Below are 21,901 nucleotides of genomic sequence, written 5' to 3' on the forward strand. Positions count from 1 at the left end.
ATGATAAAAATTACAAAAGTTCAAGGGAACTCTGAAGTAGTACACTGATAAAAAGGGGTAATTCTCGATTGGATTCCATCTAAGTACTCATAACATATCATCATCAACACAATATTTCGTATTTGTAAGTCTGCCCCATAGTACTATGTGCTAGAACTACAAAAGGAGCACCACATCATTACTAAACAGAATAATTCACACTCTAGTTTCTACCAACAAAGGTATATATGATGCACAGATCCGAGATACTTACTAAAGTAACACCTTCTTTTGAGAGTTCCTCTAAGGCTTCACGATCAAACACTTTCCCATCCAATGGTGACTCATCTATCTGTAAAACAGTGAGGTTCTCCACACAGTTAGCAGAATTTAAACCTTAGTTTCAGGATCCTTCTAACTTGGTGTCACTCTCGCATCAAATCCCAGCTTCGGACTCTCACTCTCGCCCCCACTTCCTACCTATTTATGCTTGTTTAAATTTTGAAAGAGAATTCCCAACTCTTGCACCTGAATTTGTTGCCACTTCATGCAACTATAATTTAAACCAAAAATGGAATGGATTATAAGGATCACTTACCTTCCAGTCCCCAGTATGAAGGATTGTGCCATCACTGCAGCGAAGGACCAGTCCACAGCAATCAGGAATAGAATGGGTAACCCTGATAGGCTCTACCTCAAATGGCCCAGCAAGAAACTTTTTCCTAATCTTAAAAAGCTTGAGCCTAGATGGAACAAAAATCCCGAACTCCTTCAAGCGCTTTTTTATAAGCTGTTGAAGAAAAAACAGAGTGGAAGTGTCATCCTTCTATGCCAAAATGAGCTAATATAGCCAAAATTACAAAATCAATTTGTCAAGACCACTGTGAGGTCTATAAATGTCATACAATAGGTTGGATGGCACGCTTAAAAACTGAATAATAAGCATAACAGGAACCAAAGGGCCCCAAGGGCACCAACCACACCTAGCCAACCATGGACAATGATTCACGCTCAAAAACATCATAGGAAATAGAAAATAAACTGTTTAGAATCTCTAATGCTGTTATCAAGACATACCTCCATTGTGAAGGATGAGGCAAATATTGGAGTGTGGGAATCCAAAGCGGGGATAACCTGCTCAGATGGCACAGTCATTAGTCACAATACCAAAATAATAAGAAAAAGCTCAAAAGTCCACAGAAGAGTAATTTCCAATACTCAAAATACCCAAAATTTTCATCATACAAATAAAAGAAATCGTGTGGTTAGACTAAATATGCTCAAACTTGTCTTTTCGTTGGTGTACTAACAAGGCAAGGATGCCAATGTCAAACGCTGTTTCATGATACCAACATCTTTCAGAAGCCCAACAGCAAAAACTTCAAATGCAGAACCACAAAAAAGAAGCTTGGGAAAGCAAGAGAGAAAAGGAGAGGACTGAATTTCAGAAAATGCATTGTATGCAAAAGATAAAGCAAAAGAAAGTTCTAGCAGGAACCTGCCATTGATTTGGCAAATGGTGGACACTTGTATAACAAAAACGTTTGCTCTTTTATTCTGATTGATGACAAAATATTTTTTATCGATCAACAAAAAAAAAATATTGCAAGAAACAAGATTTATAACCCTCCATTAAGGTTATGGATATAGGGACCTAACAGAAACAATTTTGAGGGACCTTCCTCTGCAAGAGCATCAGTGTACAGTTAGCATTTCTCGCAAGATGATTGAACTCGATCCTTAAAAGCACAATCATTTTAAAACATTGATTACAACAAAAGCCCACTTCTTAGGGGCCAGACAATTACCAGAGGCCCAAGCAATTGCATTTCTAGATTCATCTTCAACATTAAGAGGATTGAGAAAGTTTTCAATAAAGTGACACCCCACCTAAATTGCAAGGAGCTTGGCAAAAAAATTGCATAGCCAAACCCTACTGGGACCAAGAACATCAACTTAATCTCCTCTTGGCAGTCGTGGATCACCCCGGCAATTGCAGAATTTACATGATACTCTACGGAACCACCTCTAACATTCTAGCTTCCACCACCCAGGAGGGAGACAATAAACTAGCTTTATAGACTATCCCCCCCGAATGACTAAACTCCAACATCTTCAAGGATTAGCCATTTTCACCCTCTTAAGATCTTCAGTAAACATGGACCAACAAGCAAAAAGAAACTTGATATGCTCCGACAATAACGGAGGGTGTTAGATATCATGAAAAATGCATTACTGGGCAAGTGGTAATCGAGGTTTGCTACAAAAGACCATAGTCTATAGAGAGACGTCCTAGCTAGTAAATATCACACAGGTCCTGAAGGGTGGTTGATGCAGGACAATTAACCACTTACTCTAAAAACTCGAATTGATAGAGCATGGCGAATTAATCCCTTTATCTCATAGCCCAAGCCCCACATCGAATGGGTTAGGACCTCGACCGAACCCCCCTCGTGGGCCCCACATCACATGAGTACCGCCTCACACGAGCTACCCTCCTCACACGAGCTGCCCACCTCAAGCGTGTCCCTGCATCCCACAAGCTACCCCACTCGAGCCCGATGTGAAAAATGCCCCTAAATTAACCACCCCCGATGAGGAGTCTCGAATAGCTCTGATACCAATTTGATGCAAGACAATTAACCACTTGCACTAAAAGCTTGAACTGATAGAGCATGGCAAATTAATCCCTTTATCTCATAGCCCAGGCCCCACATCGCATGGGTTAGGACCTCGGCTGAACCCCCCTCGTGGGCCCCACATCACATGGGTACCACCTCACACGAGTCACCCGCCTTACATTGGCCGCCCAGCCCGAGTGTGTCCCTGCATCCCACAGGCTACCCCACTTGAGCCCGATGTAAAAAATGCCCCTACGTTAGTGGTGTATTAAAGATTCCTCCTCACTCTACAAAGTTTCGAGTCCTTAGAAAGCTATTCTCTCAATAGACCCTATATTTAAAGACGAAGTCTCTTATGCAGTGGGAAACGAATCTCGAGTCCCATCCTTAGCAGCGTTAGCACCAGATAAGAACGTCATCATAGCCAATTGTTTTTCTTCATCCGAAGGAGTTGTGTGGACCCCTCGTCGTAGAGGACTGGATGGATAGGCTCAAACTCCTAGCACTTGATGTTCCAAAGGACTCACTATATTGGAGAGGTCACAAGAACGGTTGCCATACGGTTTGATCTTTTTACAGAAAGTTATCTTGATGTAGGATAATTAACCACTTGCTCTAAAAGCTTAAACTGATAGAGCATGGCGAATCAATCCCTTATCTTATAGCCTAGGCCCCACATCGCATGGGTTAGGAACTCGGCCAAACCCCCCTAGTGGGCCCCACATCACATGGGTACCACCTCACATGAGCCACCGGTCTCACACGGGTGGGGCCCGCCTCACACAGGCCGCGCACCTCGAGTGTGTCCCTGCATCCCACAGGCTACCCCACTCAAGCCCAATGTGAAAATGCCCCTGCATTATATCTGCTCTCGCTTCTCTTGTCAACTTCAACTTTCGGTTTTGGAAGTATGGAGCTCCTTCAAAAGTAGCGGCCTTTGTGTGGTTGGCGGGTAGGAATAGGGTGCTCACATTTGACAATCTTCAAAAGAGAGGTATAATGCTCCCAAACATTTGCCTCATTTGCATGAGGGATGCGAAGTCCTTAGATCAGTTGTTCATACATTGCCCTTTTGCGAGGAGGATTTGAGAGTCCTTCCTTGCAACTCTGAATGTTGAGTGGGTGTTGCTGACCTCAATTCCTTCCCTTTTAGCTTCTTAGGATGAGGGAGAGGTGGGTAAAGAAGGTAAAGCGGTTTGGCACTTGGCGGCAATGGCTACCCTATAGGCTATTTGGGATGAGGGAAATAGGAGGTGCTTTGAGAACAAGTCTGAAGAGGTGACTTGTATCTTTCACAAGGCTATATCTTCAGTCATCGAGTAGGCTTCGGTGCGAAGGATTTGGACCCTTGTATCATTGCAGCGCTTTTAGGGCTTTCAACTTTCCTTTTCTTTTTGTTGTTTTCTATTCCTTTTAGCTTTTTTAACAGTTTCTAATAAATTTGCATTACCTCTCAAAAAATAATAATGGAAGAGGCCTAGATACTTCCTTGAATATATATATATATATATAGCCGAATGCGCAGCTGCGCACCAATTCACACAGAACTCGTGCGAACATTTTTGAGAAGTCATCATACATGATGTGACTCCAAAATCTGAACGGTCCACGTAAAGCAGAACCTCATGAAACCCCTAGGGCCCAATTTTTACTTTGATACAAAACTTTAGTGGGTCATGAAAAATGAAAACAGTTTCATCACTTGATTTGCATTTCTCTTTGCTATGGCCCACCAGAATTTTAGATCAGGCTGAAAATTTGTCCCTTAAGGTTTCACGGGATTCCGCATAACATGGACCGTTCGAATTAGACGCCCATGACACATGTGCAAAGGTGCACACGTGCACAGGTGAGCATGACTCTATATGTGTGTGTGTACAGGCATGCTCACGCACACACGTGCACACCTTTGCACACGTGTCATGGGCCTAAAATCCGAACGGTCCATGTGATGCGGCACCACATGAAACCCCCAACAACCAATTTTCACCCTCATCCAAAACTCTGGAGGGCCATAGCAAAGAGAGATGCAAATCAAGGGAGGAAACTGTTTTCTTTTGCCATGGCCCACCAAAGTTATGGATCAAGGTAAAAGTTGGGCCTTGGGGGATTCATGGGGTGTTGCATCATGTGGACCGTTCAGATTTTGGGATCACATCACACATGTGATGCGCTCTAAAAAAGTTCTCACAAGAACTGGTGCACAGCTGAGCATTGGGCAAGGAATGTAAACTGTGAAAATAGCAATTACTATTCTTTTTTCCTTTCATCGATAAGAACAACTACCAACCCAAAATTTGCAATCTTACAAAATTACAAGAATAAACATCAAAGCAGGTGTGCAGGTACCAGAAGTGGAATGAAAACTTTACCCAAGGCAATGCACCAATGTGATCTTCGTGGCCATGCGTTATAACAACTGCCTCAATTTTATGGCTCCATCTTTTGATAAATGTTGTGTCAGGTATAATTTTCTGGACACCAAGCTCATCATAGCTGATATACAAGCAATAGAATCAACCAAGGGGACTATCCAATAAAAATTGAAGATCTGGAAACCCATCATAGCTGATATACAAGCATCAGAGAAATCTTTAAAATCCAACGGGATCAAGAATGCAAAACTATGCATAACACTTTTAGCATCAGATCTGATGGTTTTACTTTCTGATTAAAAAAATATTTTCACTAAAAGAGAGGGAGATAAAGCAAGGGGACCATCCAATAAAAATTGAAGATCTAGAAACCCATTTCTTCAAATCTATTTGAAATGTCACTAGTCTCATAAGGAGTATCAGGTTTTGATAGACACTGTCATCAGGAACTACTATAAACAGAAATATTCTACCTGCGAGTATCAGCAATGCAAGAACAACTCTAACAGAAGTAATATGAGAGTTTCAATTTTGCATAATTAATTAATGAAACTAGATCCTTGCATTGATAATTCAAAAGAGGACCAGGTCTAAAAGGAATCTAGAATATTGGTTAAAGAGGATAGTGAAAAGGGATTCTTCTTTTTATCAATAGCACAAACTTCGCTAAAAAGAAAAGAATACATCAAATTAGGGGAAACATCCCCAGTATTAACGGACAACCTGGCAACACCTTTACCTAAGGTTTTGTCAAATTCATTAGTTTTTCATGCTCACGTTGAATATAAAATATAGTCTCCACAGTTGGAATGAATATTCTTTGCCGACAGAATATAGTAAGATAAAGTTGTAAACAATCTCCAAGTCTCTAAGAAATGCAACAGCGGAAACTAAATAAGGTCTTTTCAGAATACAGAACTGCAGCAGTGATTTTTGAGAACTTACTCTGGAAACATGATACCCGCATCAATCAAAATATAGCGATCATAGTTCCCTACAAGCATGCAATTCATCCCAATTTCACCCAGTCCACCTATGGGAAGCACACGAAGTGGTGGACCATCGGATCCTACATAAAACTGTTCCATTTTCCGCTGAATTGAATCTTCTATGCTTTTTCCAGCTCCTTCCATTCTTCTAGATTTCTTACGGGGAAGTGTAGATCCCCGAGTACCTATTAGAAGAAGCAATCAAAATAATAATACAGAATGCATAACAATGTATTGAATACTATAATAGAAAAGGAGCACACCTTGCTTTACAAGAGAAGCAATCAAAGAAAAAACATAACTGTAGCAGTATGAATTTATCCACAGAAAATATACAAGTAAACAATTACGATTTTGACAAAGCAGCCACAAAAGAACTACAATTTCCATGTGGAATAAGGCCAACGACAAGATAACAGTTCTGAGAAAGGTGTTCAACATAGAAAGCTTGAAACAAGCCTTACCAACAAATATATGGTAAGGACATCAGGATGCCAGAATAGTGTGAAACCTACACAGAAAAGCTTCCAGAAAATGCAACCTCGTGCCAATCTTGATGCCAACCATGCACATGGTTAGGCAGCCTTCAGGTTTTGGAAGAGGATCTCTTCTATCAAGTGAAAAATCAAAGAAGGAAATCATACAACATTCAGCGGGCTTGAAGACAAGAAAACAGAAGTTTGGGTGAAATCACAGAAATCGATTTCCAGGAAGAAAGAGAACCCATACTGGAAGAGTTAAGGAAACAGAACACAATGTTAATAGAAGAACTCCATACCATTCTCAACCTAGAAACACAACATATTTTCATGGCTGGACACACTAGAAGACACATTGCAATTCGAGATTGTAGGTTGCTGACAGAACTTTGGAGGACAGAATGAATCTTCGAAATCACATTGTTGCTTCTTTTTTTTTTTTTGAAGGCTCGAGACCATAGAATCATTAGTCAGCTCACTCCTGAAGGGTGTTTCCTTTACTGAAAACACAGAAAAAGGAGTTATGACTCAGGCTCAATTTCTTAGAAGAATAGATGAAAGAAGTTGTGTGGTTCCTACAAAGAGACAAGGCCTTTGCCCTGGTGGGCAGCCTATACAATATCTCAGACTTGCCAACCACCTTGAAGAGATAATGGGTTAGCTATGTGGAGTGTTCTAAGTATCGGTATCGTTACAAGTTTCGCTGGCCAGGGATATGGAAACAATATCAATATCGCAGATAATATCGCCGATAACCGGAAATGCGAGAAAATATGGGGAAAATGCTGGGATTTTCAATGAAACTTCAGGAGATGTTAAAATGTACGTATTTGTATATTTAGAAAATTTTTATTTAAAAAATGCAAAAAGAATGCATACATAACAAGTTTCCATTTAATGGGTCCTTAAAAGATGTGTTGTTATAAGAAATCAGACCAACCATCCCATCTGGCCTATTTAACCATCCAACCTTCTATCCAAATATCCATCGATATTGCAAAATATCAACAACACATGATATTTCACCAAGAAATCATCAACAATTGGAAAGGAAACGAAAGATTATGGTCTTAATATCGCGCATGTTGCGATATCGATAAGATCGAGAGATTATCAATATTATCAATGACAAATTGAACACTACATATAACCATGTGCCCATGAAAAAAATTGAAATAAAAAAATTTCTAATAAACAAAATTTTGATGATATCAATACGTTGGCGATATTATTGAAATATTGTCGATACACTTATTATACAAGCATTACCTAGAATTTACATGGTCAAAAATATTGGCGATACATTGGCGATATTGATGCATTAGCAATACAAGCGACACCTAAAAGTTACATAGTTGAAACTATTGGCAATTGTATTAGCGATATTGATACGTTGGCGATACTTAGCAATACATTGCTAATACCTGGAATTTCTGATACTACCAGCGTTCTTGGTATCGCTACCAGTTTTATCGGTAAAGCTGAGCTGGAGATGAAGATAATATCGGAGATATTTTGATAATATCAGAGATAATTCAAACACGTGATGTCTTGACTTCCAAGGGCTTTCATTAATTATCATCAAATATTAGACAGAATCCTTCTTGCAAATGAATTTGTCAATTTGAGGGAAAGAAGCAGAAGGATGGGGATTTCATTGTATGGTTTAAGAGGAATGAATTTCGGAAGTAAATGGTGGAAATGGATATAAGGATGCCTCTTGTTGGCCCATCTCTCCATCCTATATAATGAGTCTGCTGCTGGATTCTTTACAAACTAGACAGATATTAAGGCATGGGGATCACTTTCCGATTTATACTTCTCAGATAGTCATCTTACATCCCCAGTTCAAGGACAACGCGATCATCTTTTCAACATTGGTCCTTCTCAAGCCTTTATTATTAAAGACATCCTCCAATGTTTTGACATAGTATTTGGCCTCTGAATTAACCTCACTGAGAGAATTATTGTTAGCATTGAGACCGAACGAATGTGGTTGAGAAAATGGTTACAGTTCTTGGGTGCAAATAAGCCTGTACCATAAATATATATATATATGTATGTATGTATGTATGTATTTATGGCTCCCACTTGGAGCAAATCCTTACTCTATCCACTTGGGAGCCAATCATGAAAAGATTTGAACAGAGATCAGTACGATGAAGAAAAGGTTTATCCTTCACTTGGGGGCGGGGCCAAATCACTCTTATCTTTGGGGGTGGGGCTGAATCACTCTTATCAAATCTATACTCATCGATCTTCTGACGTACTCTCGCTCTTTACAGTTCCAACTTTAAATAAGAAACTTGAAAATGCCCATCAGAATTCCATTGGTAAGGTTATAAAAATTACCTTAAATTCCATCTTATAATGGCATTCAAAAATCCAAAAAGAGGGGTATCAATATCATAAGAATCAACAACAAAAATTGGCCTCGTCATCTAAGCATTGATGGCAGTTCAGCAATGATCACAATGAGTTTTGGAGGATTGGTGTAGCTAATAAATATAAGGAAAGAGGTGGTATTCCAAAGTCAGGAATGGAAGGAGCTTGACTGTAACAAAGCTATTTGTGTAATTAATGACACATCAAAAGAGGTGGGGAAACTTTTCCAGAAGGGGTGAGATTCAAAGTTGGAAAAGGAGACCTAACAAGATTCCAAAAATAGTTGGGTGGAGAATCGTGCCCAACACATAGATACCCCAAAATGTAAGTCGCTTAGATTACATTATGGGGATATCCCCTTCTTTAGACTTTTTTGATAAAAGATATATTCTTTCCACTCAAACATATTTATGCATAATGTAATCATTTTATTAGTCAACCTAGCATTCATATCTACCATTTCTTCTCCAATTTGCACTAGATATTCCTATCATCAGCACAAAAAACTGGTGTAGTTAAATGCGCTATGCACACTGTAGGAGCAACTGCCCCTGGAACGCCTAGGTGCGCCTAGGTGCACAACTAGAGATTCTAGGAGGGCCTTTTTCAAATCTATTTTAATATTTTATATGTTATATATAGCCGACCCCAATTAATTGGGATAAGGCTTAAATGATGATGATGATATGTATACGCAGATGTATTGATTTTATTTAATATTTTTAGCTCTAATTTTAACACAATAAAATAAAACTAATTGTAAAGTTATTACATATTATAAACAGAGGATAGTAAGACACCAATTCCAAAGCATCTACTCAAAGATTCCAATGAATACACAAAACCCTAGAAATTCATCCCAATTTCCCAAACCTAGAAGCCGTAATTTCACGAAGTTCCCTATTCCCCTTAGCTCAAACCCCCATATTCCCAATTTTTCCTCCTTTTTTTAAGACATCATTTTTTCCTAATTTTTTCAATTATAAACCATAATGTTCCAATTATTCAAATCTTAACCGTAAATTTCCTAATTTCCCCAACCCATAGTTTTGTTAAAATCCCTAAATATTCCAACCCTAAAAATCCAAATCTTCAATATCCTCAAATCCTCTAATCTAAATCTTCCAATTCCCCTAAAATCCACAATTTTTCTTCTCTCATATGGCACAGATGGAAACTCAAAGTGCTTCTAAGAAGTCCAATGTATTGCGTAAAACACGAATAGAAGAAACAAAATTAAGAAGAAGATACCATGAGTTCATAAGAACTCCAAGAAATTAAGGAGGATATATTTTGTAAATCAAAGCTTTGATCTAAAAACAAAGATGGGTAAAATAATCTCCAAGGGGGTTTATAAGACACCTCTCCACCCTTAATGGGCATCGACATAGTACATACCAACAATACCATTTTTTTAAGGAAATGATTGCATCACAATATTATGTAGATGACACTCCTGCATCTAGGCATCATGCGCTAGGCACACGCCGGAGATAGAGCCTCGCCTAGGACCTAGGTAAGGCACAGATGACCCAAAATGCCTATGTGTAACCCTATGCATACGCCCGAAATGCCTTTGACTATAATGTTTTCACACAAGATCACACAAAAATAAAAAATCAAATAAGATAAAATAGATTTTCGCTAGAGGTTGTTCAGGATGGGAGGAGACCTCCTGTCTCCCTAGTGGCATAGAAGCCTCATGGCAAGTGGAAGCTTAACTTCAATGGCTACTTCAAAGAGAACATGAGCACGACCAAGATTAGTGGGATCATGAGAATGATTAAGATGCCAACTCAACAACCGTTCCGCATTTCCCAATCCTATTGAGGTTGGGGATTCCAGTGAGGCCAAAGTTAAAGCCCTATGGATGGGAATGAAATATCCTAGCCAAATGCATAGCCTACCCACAAGGATTGGATTAACCCCATGAATGTCATAAAACAAGCTTCCTCTAAGAACGTTATCCATGGAGGTCAGTGAGATGGGTAGGGGAAATTAAGGAATTGAGGGGAAGCCACTTGGTTTCCTTAACTTATTATCCTAAGGAAATGATATAGCCCATGGATTGATCAAGATGGAATTTACTCTCAAATCTCTTGGAGATACCCTTCCTCTATTGTAATTAGCTTGTTCCTTTTAATAAAATTTTCATCTTGTCCTTCAAAAATTGTCTATTTTCGCTGATAGAGTTGTCCAACAAGATTGTATGGTAGAAGAAAATGGCAGAGAAATGAAGGAAAAGTAATGTGGTACCTACTTTTGATAATAAAGAAGACACATAAAGTTGCACTAACTATAGTGGGATTAAACCTATAAGACATACTATGAAACTTTGGGCGAGATTGGTCAAGCAAAGATTAGGCATGAGACAAATGTATCAGAAAATCAGAATGGATTCATGCTAAGAAGACTGACCATTGAGGTTATTTTCCTACTTAGAAAAATGATGGAAAAATATAAGGAGAGGAGAAAGGATCTCCACATGATCTTTATTAACTTAGAGAAGACATAAGATGAGGTCGAAAGGAGTTTCAAGACGATATATTATCATGATTAAGGATATTTATGATGGAGCAATAACAAATGTAAGGACCACTAGAGGAGAGACAAGTGAGTTCTCAATTGTTGTAAGCTTGCAATAAGGTTCGACATTAAGACTGTATTTTCTACATCAGTTACGGAGAAGTTAACGAGGCATTTACAAGGAAGAGATCCTGTGGTGTATATCATTTGCAGATGACATAGTTTTGATTGATGAAAGGAGGGGGTAAACGCAAAGCTAGAACTATCAAGGAATGCTTTAAAGCCTAAAGGTTTTTCAATTAGTCAAACTAAAACAGAGTATGCATAATGCAATTTTAGTAACAAGAAGTACCTAAAATGACCATTTTCCAATCTTAGGTCAATAATCCAAGCAATGCTTTAAATAGTGCATAGCGTATTGTGTAGTGTTCAGCCCTTTATAGTGGGTAGTGTTACTACTTACTAGTGTAAGCTACATCAAGTGTAGCATAAGCTACACCATACTGCTGTTTTTTAATTAAAAATACGAGAAAATGAAATAAATAGTAAGAAATAAATGTAAAAAACAAAAATGCAAAATTAAAAATGCCTAAAAATTCTTCATTTTTTCAGGTAAAAGCAAGTTCAATTGGAAAACAATGCACCACAACCCAAACACCTCCATTGAAGCATGGTGGCCCATGTGATGGTTGGATGGTTGCATGCATGCCATATACACACCACAGCATCCCCCTTAAAAATAAAAATAAAAAGAAAAATTGCACGACCAGCATCCTACAACATTGCATAGCAAACTTCCTAAAACGAAAAAAAAAAAAAAAAACCCAAAGCAAGCCATAAACCTTCATCCGAAATGAAAAAGAATTCATTAATAGTTATTGAGGGGCAAGAACATACCTCTATCAAGCTCAAGAAGGATTCAATCAATCAAGAAATTGAATATTTGAGCTTATAGCCGTACAGATGTGAAAGGGGGGAAATCTTTTTTTTTCCATTGTTTCTACTCCAATGCTCTTGGAAATACAGCAAACAGACCTTCTTGCAGGGTCAAATGATCAGCCTAAATCTACTCTTCAACGCCTTTGTGGGTCGAGAGAATCAAAAAATTGGATTTGGGGGCAGAAGGGATGCTTGCGTCGAGTATTAGGGTTTAGGAAGGTTTTTGAAAGCCCTCTTTCGAAAACCAACCCCTCTTTTGAAAACCTTTAGTTTTAAGACATTTATTTAAATATGAGTTCAATACCATTTACAATATCTCATACGTCCTCAGCCATACACATAGAGGACCATTTATAGATGGTTAAGATTGTTTGATATGGAAACAAGTATTTATATTCTCCATCCACAATAGGACCCACCATTTGGATGGTTTGGATAGCTCTACATCATTGCCACATGTGAGAATGATGGGTCACCACCATTTTACATCAATGATTGAATTAACAGCGTTCAGGATGTTTTTAAGCAAAGAATGGTGTAGCGTACACTACACACTACGTAGCTTTTGGCGCTACAACCCTTTGAGCCTTGTAGTGTACCTTTTTTACATGCCACGTAGTGTACACTACAAAGCTATTGAAAACATTGAATGCAGGAGAACCAAGAGATTGAAAAGGATGTTCATCATCATCATCTAAGCCTTATCCCAATTCCCAACTAATTGAAGTCAGCTACACAAATCCTGTTTCGTCAGTATTCAAGATAAAAGTTGTGGCGAAAGGTTCACGCCGGTTATCAAGTTGACACTACCCTCCTTTATTTGGGCTTGAGACTGGCAATAAGAAGGATGTTGCTCATAGAATGAAAGCCAGGTGGATGAAGCGGAAATGTGCCTCTAGAGTTCGATGCGATCACAACATACCAATGAAAATAAAGGGGAAACTTTATAAGAAAGCTATAAGGCTACCCATATTTAATAGGACGGAACGACGGTCAAGGAACAACATGCTCATAGCATGAGCATAGCTGAAATGTGGATGTTGAGATGAATAGATGGCAAGAGCCACAAGACAAGGGAAGGTAGAATTAGAAATGAATGTATTTCAGGGAACCTAAGAGTAGCACGAATGGGTATAAGACGAGGGAAAGTAGACTTGGATGGTTTGGCCATGTGCAATGGAGCTCAAGAACTGCAACTAGGAGTGATTTGGTTCAAGTTGAAGGATCTAATAGGGCAAGAGGAAGGTCGAAAGGTGTGAGGATGGGAGTCATAAGAAAAGACTTGGGGACCTATGGTTTAACTGAGGATATGGTCCGTGATAGTGGAGTAGCAAAAGAGGATACATGTGGTTGACCCTAAATCATTGGGACAAGGCTTAGATGATGATGATGCACAAACAAACACATGCACATGGGCAAGCATATAAAGGTGTGTTTGGATGTACATTTGACTTTGATTGAGATCTTTTTTTCTTGCTAAATATTCCATCTATCTCTCACATAATTGCAATTGCTTTTGTTTCACGCAAGGTGTTCTGTAACAGTAATGGTGGTCATAATAGCCACAACTATTACCTTTACAATACGGGTCATAACAGCTATTACGGCCCCCGTAACGGCCGTTACGGTCTCTTTTTTTATTGAAAAAAAATCCTGAAAAACCCGTATATCCCCTGTAATGTTGATTAAAAAGTATGGAAAACCCGTATATGCCCCATAACAGACAATTACGGGACTGTTATGGCCTTTATAGGAAACATAACGTGCTGTTAACGGCAATTACAGGTCATTTTTTTTTTTCCATAATGGCTGTTACGGCCGTTACGACCCCATAACGTGTAACGGTTGCCACTGTTACCTTTACATAACAGCGTTTACGGAACACCATGGTTTCACATCAAACTTAAAATAAACATAACTGCAACTGGATGCTAGTTATTCACTTTAAACAAAGTGAAATCAAGGGAAAATCAGACATTCTAGGTTTCTTTTTTTTTAAGAGGTAGATTCCAGCTTGTTGCAACAGGTTACGCTTGGGTGCCCCGTTGAACTAAATTGTAATAGCTAGAGCAATAACTAGTTCAGGAGTGGACACTTACCAAATTGCAATTACATTCGTAAGCATCCATTCTAAGGGGCGAGGCTCAAATTGCAATAAATTGCTTTCAAGTTGGATAGTGGCAAATCAACCCCTTTATCTCATAGCCTAGGCCCCACATGCCATGGGTTAGGTCCTTGGTTGAACCAAACCACGCCCCCCCTCCCCCCCCCCCATGCGCCCCACATCACATGGATTCTGCCTCACATGAACCACCCGCCTCATGGCCAGCATCCATACTAAGGGGCTAGGCTCAAATTGTGATAAATTGCTTTTAAGTTGGATAGTGGTGAATCAATCCATTTATCTCATAGCCCAGGCCCCAGATCCCAAGGGTTAGGTCCTCGGCCAAACCCCCCTCGTGGGCCCCATATCACATGGGTTCCGCCTCACACAAGCCACCCGCCCCTAGTGGTCCCCTGCATCCCACAGGCCACCCCACTCGAGCCCAGTGTGAAAATGTCCATGCATTAACATACTTAGAAGTTCGTCACAGTTATGGCAATTTTAACTTCATTGAACTTGTATATGCAATTCAATTCAATAGTGTATCCAACACATCATTAGTTATTATACTCTAACTAAATGTAAACACAAAAGCAGAGTTAAGTTCTTTTTGGATACAAAAGTAAATTGAATTGCAAAATTCCATTTAATCAAGAAAAAAAAATGACAAATTAATCACACTTCTAAGACTCGAAATGAGAAAGTAGTTCCCAGTCGCGGTTCCATTCCTTTCCACTCCAGTGTGCAATCAATCAAGGTATAACAAAACGGTTATGTTTTGGCTATAACAGCTGATACGTAATGGTAACAGCCATGACCATCACACAATACGGGTATGAAATAGTGGGGGTTGGAATTTCCATAGCACAAATCCAGTATAGCCCCCGTAAAGGCTGTTACAAGGCATAACGGCCATTATGCACGAAAAATATGCACACCTCTTTTCTTCTTCTTCACCTCCGGTGGTGTGGTCCACTTGAGATTTGCGTCTGCTTTTTTTTTTTTACCTTGCCCTAAAATGAGCTAGCAAAACGAATGGACAACATGAATGGCATGGATATACAACATATACATCGGGGTGGGCCCATGGTTAGGGCATCATCCATTAAGCTATTACCCTAACCTCACCTAATCCACAACCTAAAAAAATTGTAAATGTGGTATATATTAACTTAAAATTAACCAATTAATTATGGGACCCATTGTTGCCAAGTCACGATCCCAAAATCAAATTGTTTGAACGACTTTAACCATTCATTTGGTGAACACTTGTTTTTTTGAAATAATATTTTTCATTCTTCATCGTCTAATAAATGTTCGTCGATCCAAGGCCAATTACATTAGTAGGATGAGTGCCAATAGATTGCCTGAATTTGAGGCCAATTTGCGACATTGAGTGGTCCCCCAAATCAGTGACACTATTCATCCAAATTTAATTTCCCCCAAATCAGTGACACTATTCATCCAAATTTAATTTCATTTTTTTCTTAAAATTTATTTGGGGGAATGATGTCAACTGGTCAAAGATATGCATTAGAGGAATGGGTGTTATAGCTTACATGAATTTATGGCCGATTTGGGGAAATTTGAGCCGCCCCCAAATCGGAGACGCTATTCATCTAAATTTAATTTTATATTTTTCTTATAATTACTTGGAGGAGCGATATCAAATGCTTAGAGATATACATTAGTGGAATGGATGCCATATATTACATGAATTTTGGGGCTATCTAGGGGCATTCGAATGGCCCCCTAAATCAGCGACATTATTCATTCGAACTTAATTTCAATTTTTTCTTAAAATTTTTCAATGTGAGATATTTTGGCATTATAATCATTATAATATATTTAGCATCATATTAGATGATTAGAAAATTAAATATAAAAGCTTTGCAGTCAATCCCAAGATGTCAGGTTCGTAAATTCATCAAACAACCCGATACAACACTCTCACCAAAGAGTGGACCGTTACAACACCAAAAACATGTTCAAAACAATATATATATGAAATATTTATATTATTTGGGATTTTCTGGATGTTTTTCATATTTTTTGGGCAAAAAAAAAAAACGGCCAATACAAGGGGTGGAACAATCGTTGCACCAGTAACAGTGGTGATCAATACAGAATACATTGCAAGTTGCAAGCAATGTATTTGCCATTAGGTGGCAAATCCTTAATATGAAAACTGAAGGAAGGGGTGATTTGGTTATTTCCACCTTATAAGACAAATAGTTTTAAATTCAACTGTGCATCCAACCACAACCTAAGACAAACAAATTTACGAAGTAAAGGGAACTTAAGTACGGAGACATGCAAGAAGAAGTACCAACACAACCTAATAAGGCCATATATCTTCAAACACAAGCTCACACCAGTGACAAATATCTAACAAACACATTAAAAAATAAAACAAAAAGCACATCAAACGAATCATATTTCACTGATCTCATCAAAACAATAAAATTGAGTTGAATCTCACCGATCCAAAAGAAAAGGAAAATAGAAAAAAGTAAAATAAAGACTGATAAAAAATGGCAAATGTCTATGGGATAAGATCCATGCCACTTTTCCAAGGTTTTATACTGTGTACACTGTACATGGCATAGACATATGATGATCCGTGCCATTCATTCATTAGAGACAACAATAAATGGATCATACACCAAAACATGCAGTGATTGGAAAACCCTAAGCATTTAAAATTGTCATACAAATAAATAAAAATAAAAATGAAAATCCAGTCCATGATTTTGAACTTATGACTGTCCAACCATCATGACTTTTGGTCTACGGTCCATTTGTGGAGCCTTGTAACAAATGAAGGGTCCAGATCATCATACGCAGGCCACATGCCAGATGACTACAAGTGGACCGGATCTCCTTCCTACCTACAGACATACATAAATACATACAGGGGAACTAACCATGTAACAAATGAAGGGTCCAGATCATCATACACAGGCCACGTGTCGGATGACTACAAGTGGACCGGATCTCCTTCCTACCTACAGACATACATATATACATACAGGGGAACTATCCCATGTAGTCAACTACACGAGAAAGGCCGTGGTGTGTGTACATCCAACCCGTCCAACCACCCCTCCTGATGAAAATCACCCCGCGCAAAAATCAGGCTAACTTGATCATCAGGCTAGCAACGCAATAAGAAAAAATGGACACCTCCCAAAAACCTCCAAATTCACATGGAACCAACCCTAATGATTCGATCGGCCTGATTCTTTGGGCATCCCATTTTCGGAATTGAATTGCGTAGTGTAGAACACAGCTCGATGTCAGTGTTGTGTATATGTGGCAAAACTCTTGTGGGCCCCACCATGACGTATTTGTTTTATCCATGCTGTCCATTCATTTTTCCAGAACATTTTTGGGCATTAAATGAGGCAGATACAAAGCTCAAGTGAACCACGCCGCAGTAAGTAGTGGGTATTGAACACCTCCCATTTAAAACTTCTTGGGGCCCACTGAATTTTTGGATCAAGCTGATATTTGTGTTTTCTTCATCCATGTCTATGTGACCTTATGAACAGGTTGGATGGCAAATAAACATCATGGTGGGCCCTGAGAAGGTTTCAATGGTGGGCGTAATTATCCCCATGCTTCCTGTGGTGTGGTCCACTTGAGCTTTGAATCTACCTCAGTTTTTGGCTCATGCCCTAAAGTAATCTTGCAAAATGAATGGATGGCATGGATAAAACACATACATCACGGCAGGGCCGATAGAATTTTACCGCTTATACACAGTACCGACGTTTGTGATGTGTTCTACATTACGCAATCCGCGTCACCCATTTTTCGGACAAGGATTAGCTACTGAACCTGGAAGTAGCGAGACTTGCTACTGAAGTGATGTCACTACATTATGTGGGCCCCACCATGATGTATGTTTTGTATCCACACCATCCATACATTTGCAGAAATCATTTTAGGGAATGATACAAAGAATAAGGTAGATCCAAAGCTCAAGAGGAAATCACCACAGAAAACAGTGGGGATTGAACGCCTACCCTTAAAAACGTCTCCAGGCCACGAGTTTTCGATCAAGATGATATTTGTGTTTTCCCTTATTCCATGTCTTTGTTAACTTATAAACAGGTTGGATGTCAAATAAACATCATGGTGGGCCCTATGAAGGTTTCAACGGTGGTGGGTGTCATTGTCCCACTGTTTTCTGTAGTGGGGTCCACTTGAGCTTTGGATCTACTTCATTCTTTGGCTTGTGCCATAAAATGATCTCTCCAAATGGATGAACGGTGTGGATACAACACATACACCATGGTGGGTCCCACAGAACGTGATGACGTCACTTCAGTAGTGAAACTCTCTACTGTTGCGTTCAGTAGCTAATCCGTGTCCCCATTTTTCACATTGGGAGACCCTATTGCACGTGTTGGATGTCATACACAGACCATTGTAGGCCCCACATTGTAGTCGACTACATAGGACCACTCCTCATACATATATACAAACATATATACACACATACATGTATTACCTATAACGGTAGAAGAAGATCCAAGAGAGCATGTGAAAATGGGAGATGATGATGATGATGATGTTCTGCTCTGCTTCTTCAGATTGCTATTGCGAGGAGATGGTAGTTTGCTGCAAGGGCAGAGAGAAAGGGCGCTAACGGAAGCCATTTTCTTCTACTCGTGGAATCAGCTACAGAAGTAGCATTGAGAGATTGGATGAGAAACCCTAGAAAAACCCTACAATCTGCTCTCTTCCTATCGGAGATTTTCCATGAAAGGTTTGGGAGCGTGAAATGAAGGGGTTTTTTTTTATTATTATCTCATGGACTGGGAAATATACCCGTATCTTATCTTTTTATTTTTCGGCGAAACATTCCGTTGCTAGTTTATTGCCATTTAAAATTTCGTAACGACTCTTCAACCCTCCCAATGACATTGTTGTAATGCAATCCAGACCGTTCAAATTTCTGCAATGATTGGAAAGATGAATCATAATCCAAAATTTTCAATGATAAGAAAGCAATAACCATCTGATTTCGACTTTGGAATTTAGACCACACAATATTTTTACTTTTAACCATCCATTTGTTGGCCATTAATTGGTTGGTAGAGGTTGATTTGTCGGTATAGAGATATGATCCATTCACGATGCGATGCACACTTTTGATGGTCCAGATGCTGTACATCAATGGCGCATGTAGAGTTGATGAATCACAGCTCTTTACTGGACGGTGGTGAACTATTCCCAGAGTGTATGTAGTTTAGCCGATTGGAATGCGGATTGCCTGCAGCCATGAGCTCTGTTGGGCCCCTCATGATCTATGTATTATATCCACCGTCCATCCGTTTCCACACCACATGAAACCGTGACGACTGAACACTCTTTTGTGAAAACTCATCGTGGCTACAGAAGTTTGTAATCAACCTGATGTTTGTGATTTCGTACAAATGAAGTTGGATGGTGTACAAACATTTTGGTCAGAACTCGGAAGTGTTCAATGGTGAATATCTTTATTTCTATGTTTTGTGCGGTGTGGTCCACTTGAGTTTTATATCAGCCTCACGTTTGGGCTTTTGTCATAAAATGAGTGGAGAAATAGATTGTCAGAGTGCAGGCATGTCTGGGAGTTTGTATTTGAATCGTATTGGAATTCAATTCACAAACCAAGGCGATTTTGAATCCTTAGGGCCCATTTGGCCGGGCAGATTGGAAGGGATTGGATGGTATTGGAAGGTTTTGGAAGTTAAATCCCAGGATTAGCCGGGCATGCCAAACAGAGTGGGTGATCTGATCCAACAAAATAGAAATCCCATGGATCTTAAGACAATCCACTGACAACACCATCATTACCTTTAAATCTCATCCAATCCACCCTAATCTGTTCAAATTTGCCTGGGATGTGTTTGGTTCAGGGATTGGAAGAGATGGGAAGGCTTAATCCTAGGATTTGGCCTGGCGTGCCAAACAAACTCGATATAGAAATCACGGGATATAGCAATAATCCCATGGATCTTAAGACAATCCACGGACAACACTATCATTACCTTGAAATTCATGACATCCACCCTAATACCATTCAATCCCTTCCAATCCACCCAGCCAAATGAGCCCTTAGTTGTGATTGGCATTTTGCATTTAAAATGCAATGGAATTTAAAAATAAGAATGCATTGAAACTCTTTAGTAAAATTTTACGGATTTGAATTTGATTACTAAATCAATATTAGTATTCCAAATTAGTATACATACGTAATATTTAATAGAATGATGGTAATAAGTTTATTAAAATATATAGTTTTAAAAAATTTATGAAATCACGAGCTTAATGTTGTATGGATGTCTACAATTTGTGTATGAAACAAGCGTCTCAATCGATCAACAAAACAAATCGATCAATTGAGTGAACCCTGAATTTTTCATATTAGTCTCTAGACAATTTTCCTGAATTTTACATATTAGTCTCTAGACAATTTTGGACGGATTCGATCGATTCGATCGATACAATTTGGAAAATACTTGTACTATCGAGACAGTTTTGAGTATATCCGATTAATTGAACATGGTTACTCAATTGATGTCGATCAAACAATGCTTAGATCAATGGCACGCGTGGTTTTACATAATTACGTGAATTGATTCATATATTTGACGATAACATTATAAATATGGGTATAATACAAATTTAGGGTATCTAAGAGATTGAAAAGCTTGTTTTAGAGGGAAGTTAGGGTTTTAAGAAGAGTTTAACATATCTAAGTAAGATGTATCTCTTGTAATTCGTTTTTCATAATGGATTTGTCGCCGCTTTGTGCTGTAAAATTTGTTCGTATGGATTTTTCCCCATAAAATTGTGTGTTCTTGTGCATGCTTTGTTACGTTTACTTTTTGCATGTTTGATTCTATTTTAAGTTTACTCCCATAGTCCCCCAACAAAGTGGTATCAAAGCTATAAGTTGGTATTTGAGTTTGAATCTAGAACATGTTGATAAAAATGATCTAACATTAAGTATGAAACTGAGAAGTTCATCAGAAAAAAAAATTTTGAAACTTTAAAATGTGAAGATGATGGGTTTTATAGTTTAACAAGAATTGCAACATATACTCCTTAGTGCAGTGCAGCGTCCTGCGACTATAAGTGATGAGAAAGTGAGGAAAATTAGATGAGAGAGTAAAAACCTTAATTCAATTATGTATGTCCAACGAGGTTCTTTATAACGCCATTGATTAAAAAACCATCGTAGGACTTTGAATAAAGTTAGAAAGCTTGTACATTATGAAATCTCTTAATAATTGTCTGTATTTGAAGAAGCAATTCTTTAACATAAAGATATTCGAAGGGTCGGATACTAATAAATACATTGGTGCGTATAATTCAATTACTTTGCAAATTGTCGGTTATAGAAGTGAATATTCGTAAGGAAGACCAAGCCCTAATTATGTTAAACTCTCTTTCAGAGTCTTTCGAGTCTAGTAGACACTATATGCCACAGTGGGGATACCATAGA

General features: G+C 38.8%; 1 protein-coding gene across 1 annotated transcript in view; it reads right to left on the reverse strand.

Annotated features, from left to right (window-relative positions):
* Positions 1 to 19,223, reverse strand: part of LOC131246315 (ribonuclease J-like) — an 84,189-nt gene extending 64,966 nt beyond the window's left edge. The window contains exons 1-6 of the mRNA XM_058246291.1: positions 18,917 to 19,223; positions 5,921 to 6,149; positions 4,973 to 5,096; positions 1,057 to 1,113; positions 578 to 769; positions 254 to 331 (exon numbers count right to left, since the gene is read on the reverse strand). Of these exons, the coding sequence (XP_058102274.1) occupies positions 254 to 331; positions 578 to 769; positions 1,057 to 1,113; positions 4,973 to 5,096; positions 5,921 to 6,149; positions 18,917 to 19,064 (828 nt within the window). The 5' untranslated portion in view covers positions 19,065 to 19,223. The remainder of the gene's footprint in view (positions 1 to 253; positions 332 to 577; positions 770 to 1,056; positions 1,114 to 4,972; positions 5,097 to 5,920; positions 6,150 to 18,916) is intronic.
* Between the last annotated feature and the right edge of the window lie 2,678 nt (positions 19,224 to 21,901).

The sequence above is a fragment of the Magnolia sinica genome, chromosome 5, assembly GCF_029962835.1.
Source record: "Magnolia sinica isolate HGM2019 chromosome 5, MsV1, whole genome shotgun sequence".
Classification (NCBI taxonomy): Eukaryota; Viridiplantae; Streptophyta; class Magnoliopsida; order Magnoliales; family Magnoliaceae; genus Magnolia; species Magnolia sinica.